The 9,631-nt window shown below is 37.8% G+C and overlaps 1 protein-coding gene across 1 annotated transcript; it reads right to left on the bottom strand.

Moving 5' to 3' along the window:
- Positions 1-1,946: 1,946 nt before the first annotated feature.
- OTUD6B (OTU domain containing 6B) lies at positions 1,947-9,297 on the bottom strand. Its single transcript, XM_010006422.1, has 6 exons — positions 9,147-9,297; positions 6,950-7,045; positions 5,248-5,560; positions 3,376-3,437; positions 2,655-2,761; positions 1,947-2,127 (listed from the first exon to the last, which is right to left on the bottom strand). The coding sequence occupies exons 1-6, from the start codon at positions 9,285-9,287 to the stop codon at positions 2,043-2,045; spliced, it is 804 nt and encodes a 267-aa protein (XP_010004724.1). The 5' UTR covers positions 9,288-9,297; the 3' UTR covers positions 1,947-2,042.
- Between the last annotated feature and the right edge of the window lie 334 nt (positions 9,298-9,631).

Here is a 9,631-nt window from a genome sequence, read left to right as displayed (position 1 = left end):
ACAATCTAAGTGCAAAATAAAAAGTGATAATAACAAGATCTGCCACAAATAAATCAATTTATTACTTTTTGGCAAGTCCCAAACAGCAGGAGCAAGGATCTTTCCCTCACTGTATTAAAACATTATTTTGCTTTATACAAACTGTAAACATCTTCAACAGGACAAACTGTTGGTACAAGTGTTCCACGATTCTGGCATCTTTTCTGTCAGTTAATCAAACAAGAATGAAAAGCCAACAAAGAACTTTTTTCACAGGGTATCTGTGACATCTAGCATGTGCATTTCATATTGCATCAATTCTAAGTGACACAGGTAACAGTATCTCTTGATTATTATTTTTAGTGAAATTCAGAGTGGTATTATGAATAGAGACACTAGCCATACTGTCCTATCCCATTTTTGGTTTGAAATTAAAAACATTGCTTCATACAATCAAGGCAGTAAACCAGCTGCTATAAATATATTTGCTATACTGTATCAGATAAATAAGCATGTAAAAACTCCTAATCTGGTTAATACTTTATTTTCCTGGCAGGCACCAGCCTAGAGAAGTCATATTCAAGTTCTGTTTATCAAACCCCTCTGCTATAATTGTCTGGTTTTCTTCCCCCCTTTCTTGCTCAAAGTGCTTTAAATCAAACATAATCTGATCCACAAAGCGAACACTTATCTCCCCAAGTAAGAGCAGATTTTTCTTTCTAATTTTTAAGTCCCAGGAATGTCAATCTGCTGGCTGGCTTTACAGAAGGACTACAGGATGCAGAGTCAACTCATAATCCTCAAATCAAGGCAAAGGTGTCTAAACTTGATACAAACAGATTTTCTCCAAACACTAAAATCCATCAACACTAAAATAAAGACAATTACAATGTTGTTGACTAGAGGTTCTTTTTTAATGCATTATTGCTTTTGTTTCAGTATGCTGTTCATTTTGGAGTCACATTTACAGTGACATAAAGACAAAAATCTACATTTCTAATGTAAAAAAATCAAGCCATATTAAAAAAAAAATGTATCTTTCAAGTCTCTGTGCATCACAAGGAGCAGTAACAATAAACTTAATTCTTCTGTAGATCACCTTTCAACTTACTGACAAAAGCCAAGGTGGTTATTTTTACACCACTATGCGACCAGCTGTTTTAAACATTATAAGCCATCAATCACACTTCAGATGAAGTGCTTAGATCAGCAGATCCAGAAATGATCAGTTCAGATGAGTTTCTCCACCTGAAGTGAGGACACCGAGGAGCTTTTGTGTGCAAGATTTCTGTACCATCAAAATGCATAGATGAAAGACTATGTACAGTTAACTTTCATCAATGTTCTGAAGTAGTCATAAAGAACAATGCTCTTCCTACAGGTTCAGTATTAGGAACAGCACCCCACCTTAAGTTCCTACTGTCAACTAGAACACCTCAAACCTTGGTAAAAATCTTAGAAGAAAGTCTTTAAAATAAAAAGACTGTGCAAAGCCTTCAGTCAAGCAAGATATTCTACTACTAGATTTGCCTCCAGCTCTTCTCTGCCCAAATAAAGAAGGGGATCACTACTACAGCGATGGAGCTAGATCCTGATAGCACTGAAGAAACACCATAGAGAATATTCCATCAATCAAAATAAATTATTTTAAATGCCTTTAACTCGCCCATGATCATCAAAATCTGCCAGAAAAATGTTAACAGGAACCTTCAGGTAACTTTAATACTTCAGCAGAAATGAAGATTAAGCAAAACATTTACTACTCTGTATTTTCACTGTGGCATAGGATGAAGTTCTGTTAAAAAAACCCCACTGGTCTACAGCCACCATTTTAGGGATCTTCTAAACATGATTAATATGAACAAGTTCAAAATACTGTTGTAGCAGTTTGTTTTTGTTTTGTTTTAAATCAAAAGCTATTTCTGATTTATAGACAAGCCTTATATGTGTTTTTTTCATTTATACTCCATTCCATGTAGTTTTACTATCCATTCTGGGATTTGTCTGGAGCCCAACATATTAAGATGCAACTGTTATCCACGTGGATTTATGACTTCTGTATGCTAGCTGCCATTTTCTGTAGCAGTGTCTGTTAGAATTTTTACGGAATTGTAATGTTCTCCTAATCCATAAGCATGTCTCATATACCTAAAAAAAAGAAATAAGTTACAGAATTAATGTTCAGTTTGACTAAAAGTATGTCATGCCAAGTATTACAGCATTGGAAGATACTTAAATTCACATTTTAGCACAGGAAATATGTAGGGTCATGAAACAGGAGAGTATAAATACAGACAGTTTTTAATTCTGTCAACTTTCAGGCACAGATTGACATAAACTTTGAAGAGGAAAAAAGTTTCCTGCTGTACCTTGTATCAATTTCACTATTATTTTGCATTTATCTAACAGGTAAAGTGATCTCGCAGCATTATTTTTAAACAATGACTGAATCATACTTCAGATATTTTGTTAACATTTTAAGAACTCTAATTACAATATCCTTCAAATAAGTGTGTCAATCACAAACCATTTCTGACCTGCAGGATCTTTACTGAAGCAGCATTTCACCATCAGATCATAAGAGAAAATAAAAGAGCAGGCGAGAATCAAAGCTGAACCCTCACTTACAGAACTAAGCACACTTATTTGAAAAAGGGATAAAATTACATACTTACACAAGTATAATCGGTTTGCCTGAATATTCTTCACCAACAATAATAGGAGGGGAATCCATCTGCACTACTTCAATAGGTGCTTGCAAAATGTGTGACAAAGCCCTCAGCTTTAAGGCATAAAACCAATTGATTAATAGGATTAAATCAAAAGCATGGAGGAGAGAGAAAGACATGGCGTTTAGTATTAGCAGATATGAGTTTGGGGGTAACATTTCAAGGACTGTTAGAAAATAAAATATTAAGCAAAATTATTTTAATTTTTTAAACTTTAACTGAAAGCTAATCATTGTTTTGATGATACAACATAGGTAACACTGGTCAAGCTTCAGTGATTTGGTAACTACCCTATAAAACAATAAGACAAACTACGTATTTATTTTCTTAAACTCAAGTTCTGGTTTACATTACAAAAATCTAACATTGCTCTGCTCTAGTCAGCTTTACTGCCATCTAAATCTGCATAACAAAATGCTTTCTCCTTGGAAAGTCTTAGCCCACTCGTACTGCCAGTCTTGTCAAATACACAAGTACAGCAATGCACGATCAGAAAAGCTACTCACTTGGGAAAACTCTTTATAACCACAGAAGAAAGTTCTTGATAAACTATTTATAACTATGTGCCCTTATGCCTTCAGGTATTTTTTTCTTAAGCCCTTTTTTTTGACAGTATATTCAGCCACTTTAGAATTTCACAAATAAATATTACCAATTCAATACTTACTTCAAGCTGACCACCCCATGCAGCTGTATTTGCTATATCATCACAGTATTTTTCAAATTCCTCTGCAGGGAAAAAAATAAAAAAGCAACTTTTAGTACTGCTCTTACTTGATGAATGAGCAACTGAGGGAAAAATGTAACTGCACAATGAAGAACTAGAGCCTGGAAAGTCCAAATACATTATACAGAAAAATGTGTTCACTGAAAAGAAGGAAAGGGAAAGAACAGGAAATTCAAGCTGACCACCCCATGCAGCTGTATTTGCTATATCATCACAGTATTTTTCAAATTCCTCTGCAGGGAAAAAAATAAAAAAGCAACTTTTAGTACTGCTCTTACTTGATGAATGAGCAACTGAGGGAAAAATGTAACTGCACAATGAAGAACTAGAGCCTGGAAAGTCCAAATACATTATACAGAAAAATGTGTTCACTGAAAAGAAGGAAAGGGAAAGAACAGGAAAAGAAAAACACTAGAGGTAAAAAAAAAAAAAAAATAATCACAAAACCCAAACCCACACCTATTTTAGAAAGAAAAATTTAGACTGAAGATGGGAATAAAGACAAATATGGGAATAAAAAGTACAGGTTAATATTTTAAACTTTTCATTCAGGGAACTATCAGCAATAAGCATGAAATTACATACAGTTTTCTTCCTGGTAAGCTACAGAGGATGTTGGTTTGAGACTAGAAAATAACTTGATAGCAAGTAGCATGCTACGTTCTTAGCTACATGACAAAGCTGTTTTTAAAATCTTGTAACTGTGTAGTTCAACTGTTGTTTTGGGGGTTTTAAATATCCAAATTAGTTGCCTTGTTTTTAACCTCTGAAGTATTTATTCCCAATAGTTCCTTTGTTAATAGCTAAAGGAACATTTTGCAGATAGATCATGTTATACAGAAAACAAGCTTTCAAATTTATGAATTCCAACCCCTCTGGGTTCTGAACTCTATGAATAGACTCTGATAAAGAAAGAAGATTTTCTGAAGATTGGTCAGAGTTGGTTTTCATGCATTTCCCTCATAACAGACTTAAGAGACATAAGAAAACCACAACTCCCTGCTGCTCTGCAGAACTTAATTCAGTCTTCTCTTCGGGAACATTTATCCTGTAACAATTATGTCTTTCAACAGGGGAAAGACATCTCTTACTTCACAACAGCCCCTGGTGACCAGATGAAATCCACAGCAATACTATTAAATGAATGCAGAAGTAAGTTAAAAAACTTACTATATCATTTGCATGGTTTTCCAAATACACAGTAAGAAATTAATAAATCATGTATTGCCCAAAGAAGACACACGTAAATTCCATTTTAACTGCATTTATTCTGCCTACACCACTGCTCCACATATGTCTTTTTATTTTTTCATTTAGTCTGTTTGTAAGAAAGGACTTCAAAAGACCTAGTGAAAATAAACGGTAGAATAAGAAAAAGCATCTATGCAAACTACTATAAAACAGGCTTGCTTAAGTTTCACACTCATGTTTAACAGGTTTCCTATGTACATTGAAAACACCCACATAAAAGTTGACAAAAATCAGCCCATGCCTCATAGACGAGCTATTTATAATACAACTTAAATAACACCCAGAATATTCTTACTTTCTAGTAACCATCAAGTTCTGATTACTTATTTTTTAAAATGGGGAAGAATGTTTGCTAATTAAAAAAAAAAAGAACAACAAAACATACATTACAAAGATTCAGGTGTACCAAGTTTCATAGCAGATCCATAGAACCCAGCCGAACCAACAAAGTAAATAGTTCAGGAACAAACACCACAACACACACAATTCAGCTATAACTGAGATCAAGAATTATGATAAATAGTTGTAACAGTTTTTAAAATCTCATGCCACAAGTCTTACCTCTGCTATACATGCCTCCAGTACTAGGGTTTGTAAGAAATGGCAAGAAATCATCAAAGTGATTTCGCATATACTTTGCTGTTTGGTTCCTTAGAGTTGCAACAGTCCAGGAATTCTGGAGATCCTTGAGCTGATCTTCAATAGCTCTGTACATGCAATGTCCATCTGAAGGGATCTGTTTGATCTCTAAGTGCCTTGCTGCCAATAAGGAGGAAAGTTTCTGACTTTCAAGATGTCTAGCCCCTGTTAAGTTTTCTATCTCAGCTTCAGCTATCCTTTCTTCTCTTTCTTTCTCCAAGGCAGCTTTTTTTTCCTTAAATTATAAACACAAAAATCACAACAAATGTTAAAATTTAGAAGATGCCTGCATAGTTCTTGGCCTTGTGCTTGCTTCTAACTCTTCAAATGTTTTCTCAGAATATTCCTATCTGTCAAATGTTCTCCTGAATCAGGGCTACGAAATCTTAAGAGACCTCCTAAACACAAACTTTAGCAAATGGTGACCAGTGTATCCTAACTGCTTCTGACACCACACCCAAAATCATGTGACAGAGGATATCCTAATTGTATCAACCTGCCAAATAACACTTTACAACACATGCAAAAACGCTATTAATAGCAGTAATTTCTTCAGGATCACCTGTTTCACCACACTGGCAAACAACTCAAGTATGGGAATTCTAACTGAACAACAGAAAATACCAGTCTTTCATAATAATGTGAGATCTACCACTCAGACGTATGACTGTCATGAAACTGAAGCTCCCTCAGCCTAGGTATTATACATCATAAAAGACTGCTCCTGACCTGAAGGTGGATAAGAATGCATCCACAGAATACTAGAGGAGGTGTAATGATAATAATATAAAGATTACTTTAGTAGAGTGCTTTATAAGTTTAGACAAGTTAATAAGGGAATAAGAGTCAAAGTAAACAAGTGAATAAAAAAGAAAACAATACAGTGAATGGTATTTTCACTTCCACACTTAAAATTCACCACAAATCAAGGCCAGGCTGTTTTAGGCAACCACAATATAGGAATACTAAACTACAGAGTGTAGTTTGCCTAGACATGGTGCAATGAATATGAACATCCTTTTAGCATGTTTGTTACAAGGCAGTTCTGCACTAGTGATTACGTAACAGGAGACAGACTCTGCAATAAAGCAGTGCTCCTCTGGACCTGAACCACCATTCATGCAGATACAATAAGAATGTCATTACCTCACATTTTAACATCCAAAGCTTAACATGATTTAACCCTAATGGCCTGGAGAGCAGCTAGTGTTTCTTAACAACTCAAGAATTTAGGGGAGTTTCCATATTAATGTTCTTCTGTTAAATGTGTAAAGTTTTACTACTTGTGTATTTTCCACATAGTATTTTACATTACTTTAATTAAATTACCTTATTTCTGTAATAATCTACATCAGTTGTTTTTTCTGGCTCCCTTCTCCTGACCTGTTCTGATTCCCAGCTCATGGCTGAGGATTAAAAAAAGTACAACTATTTATAAAATGCTTACATATCTCTAGGTAGAAACTTTACAGATTTTTCTAAGAACCCAACTGGTACAGCGACAATACTGAAACAGCCTGGCAATGTCCCCTGCAAAATTATTTAACTCTGGTTATTACAGTGAAGTTTAATTGTATATACCCTCAATCAAGTACATGTAAAACGTTTAGCTGTTAAGTCATACCCGCCTCTTCTGTGCTTTTGATATTCGAGGATGCTGAATCTGTTGCTCTGCTCCTTCAAGCTCTAAATTTGCAACCCCATCAGCTATAGAACCTGTCTGAAATGGAAATAAAAAAGTTAAATGCTCATTAGTATAAATGATAACTGAGATATGCATCTCCTGAAACAGTTTTAAGTTCTGTTCCTAGATAATTCCATGGTATATTTATGAATTTTAACTGCAAAGAAATATGTATACCACAGAACTAAACAAAGTATTTCCCACCCCAAACCACTGTCATACATTTTATTACTTTTTCTGTAGTCTGAACTAGATGTCACCCTAGGAAGCACAGACATGTTTCAATACCAATAAAAACAATGAGAAGTAAAAGAAACAATATATCTCGGGCAAAAGTTATGTCCAGGCTAAGAATTTTAGCTAGAAAGGGCCTCCATCGTAAAGTTCGTGCAGTTCTTTTACCAAAACAAAAACAAACTATTTAAACTAATCTAAGATACAGGTTGAGAAGGTTTGGAAGGTTTTTTGGTAGCAGGGAAAAGGGCCACAGGAGTGGCTCCGGAAAGAAGCTGAGAAGGTCCCCCTGCTCCAAACCCAGCCAAGAAGCCATTAGAGGGACAACAGATGCACGTCAGCGATTAACCTACAAAAGAACTGAAATGAGACTGGAGCAGAGCAGGCACTTAAAGAACAGAGAAGAGCTTTGCTGGAGAAGGAGAGCGGTGCTGGTGGTTGGTGAGGAAGAGGGGGAAGAAGGCGCCCAAGCAGAAGTTTCCCTGCAACCCATGGCGAGATGGCAGCTGTTGCCGTGCACGTATGGAGGAACATGGTGGAACATTCCCTGAAGGCGCCAGGAGGGGTGAACTTGGCCAGCAGACTTGGATTTTGTGGCCAGAGGATTTGCTGCCTGTGGATTACGCAGCTTTGGAAGACCCCGGTGCCAGAGGAGGTGGCTGTTCCCAAAGCAGCTCCTGACTCTGTGGGAAACCCAGGCTGGAGAAGCTCCGAACCTCGTGGGAAGGACTCGTGAAGGAGAGGTTCATGGAGGACTCTCTTGCTTGGGAGGGTCCCCGTGGGGAAGCAGGTAAGGACGGTAAGGAATCCTTCTTCCTAAGGAGGAAGGAGCAGCAGGAACCACCAGCCTGTGAACTGACTCTAAACCCCATCCCCTGTCCCCCTGTGCCACTGGGGTGAAGGAGGGAGAGAAACCGGGAACAAAAGGATTTGGGCCTGGGAAGAAGGGAGGGGTGGGGTAACATATGCAAGCCCTGCTCTTTGTGTTGTCTGTGTCCTGTGTGTGTTTGTTTAGTGTGAAATTAAATTATTATTTTTTTTCCCAAGTTGAGTCTGTTTTGCCCGGGTGTGTGTGGGGGGGGGGAGGGGGGGCAGTTGAGCAAGCAGCCATGGGGCTGTTCCTTTGTTGTCTTGTTGGGTCCCAACCATGACACAGGTAAACAGAAGCATTATGATTCATGTTTATGCATTAATCATCTGCTTAAGCATCTAATTTAAAACTACTACAGAAGACTGTTATAGGGTCTTAACTCTTTGTGGGAAACGGTTCTTCTTCCTTCCCACATAAATCTAAACATCTTTTAAGTCAGCAAAGCCCTTCTCCTGATTATTCCCAGCTAACAGACCAAAACCAGGCCTGCTACTCAGGACAAACAAAAGCAAAACAACAGGTATGATACAAGGCAGGAATGATGGGCAACAAGTTATGCATTGCCCCTGCTATTTACCGCCCTAACCTGGGGCTCATGGGTGCCAACTGGCTCTGGACAGGGCACTGACTGGACAGGGGGGTCACAGGGGTATAAAAAGGCAGTGAGTTTAGCAGGTGGGACTGAGACCTGCTCAGACGCTTCCTGCGTGGGACCCCCCCCTGCTGCGGAGCCTGGTGCTGGGACTGCCTGGCCTGCCTGCCCTGGGGATCGAGCCTGAGCCTTGAACGGTGAGCGTGCTGGGATTCTGGTCCCTGCGTGCCGGGATTCTGACCCCTGGAGCACCAGGTCCTTTCCGCAGCTGACGGGGCCAGAGTCCCCCCACCCCCAGTTTTGCTGCCAGTTACCAGAGAAACCAAACAGCTGCCACCAGAGAATACTCTGAAGTGTTACTTCATTATAATTTGTAAAAGTTTAAATATCCCTAACACAAACTGTATCTGTACAACTTCAGTTAAAGTTCAGGCACCTACTTTATCCTGCTCAGGTGAAGCTTCCTTCAGCTGCTTTAATTCCTCCTTGTGCTTCTGCTCAAGTTCTGCCTCTAGTTTGGCAACTTCATCAGACAACTGTTTTCGTCTCTTTTTATCATTCTTGGGAACAGCATTTTTCATGCCTTGAATTTTTGCTGTAAGAGAAGTTGTGTAATAGAACATTACCTCTAAATATAGATATTCCACAGTCATCGCAGAAAAAGAGAACTGCCAAGTCATACATAAAAAGTTACAAATATCAACATACCAGTACGTTTTAAGGGTTTAGCTATGAAACTGTCTGTTGCAATCATCATGTTTTAAAGATGCTGTTTTTTCTTAAAGGATGCAAACACTATATTTGAAGAAGAGAAAAACTTGTGCCAGGTTACTATTAAAAATACTTGCAAACTTAATCAATGAAGCAGATGTTAATCTGTCACCTTCAAAAAAATTAGCTGGGCAATAAGCTCTAAAATCATCTG

This window comes from Chaetura pelagica, unplaced genomic scaffold, assembly GCF_000747805.2.
Source record: "Chaetura pelagica isolate M959 unplaced genomic scaffold, ChaPel_1.0 scaffold76, whole genome shotgun sequence".
In the NCBI taxonomy this organism is placed as follows: Eukaryota; Metazoa; Chordata; class Aves; order Apodiformes; family Apodidae; genus Chaetura; species Chaetura pelagica.
This window is presented reverse-complemented; position numbering and strand designations above follow the sequence as displayed.

What these genes read in the sequence shown, in the direction of transcription:
- OTUD6B (XM_010006422.1), bottom strand. Translation starts at nt 9,287, where the DNA reads ATGAAAAATGCTGTTCCCAAGAATGATAAAAAGAGACGAAAACAGTTG. An exon ending in TGGAGGCATGTATAGCAGAG is followed by an intron (nt 3,438 to 5,247) that starts GTAAGACTTGTG and finishes TTTTCCCTGCAG; the next exon opens with AGGAATTTGAAAAATACTGT. An exon ending in GGCAAACCGATTATACTTGT is followed by an intron (nt 2,128 to 2,654) that starts GTAAGTATGTAA and finishes TCTTTTTTTTAG; the next exon opens with GTATATGAGACATGCTTATG.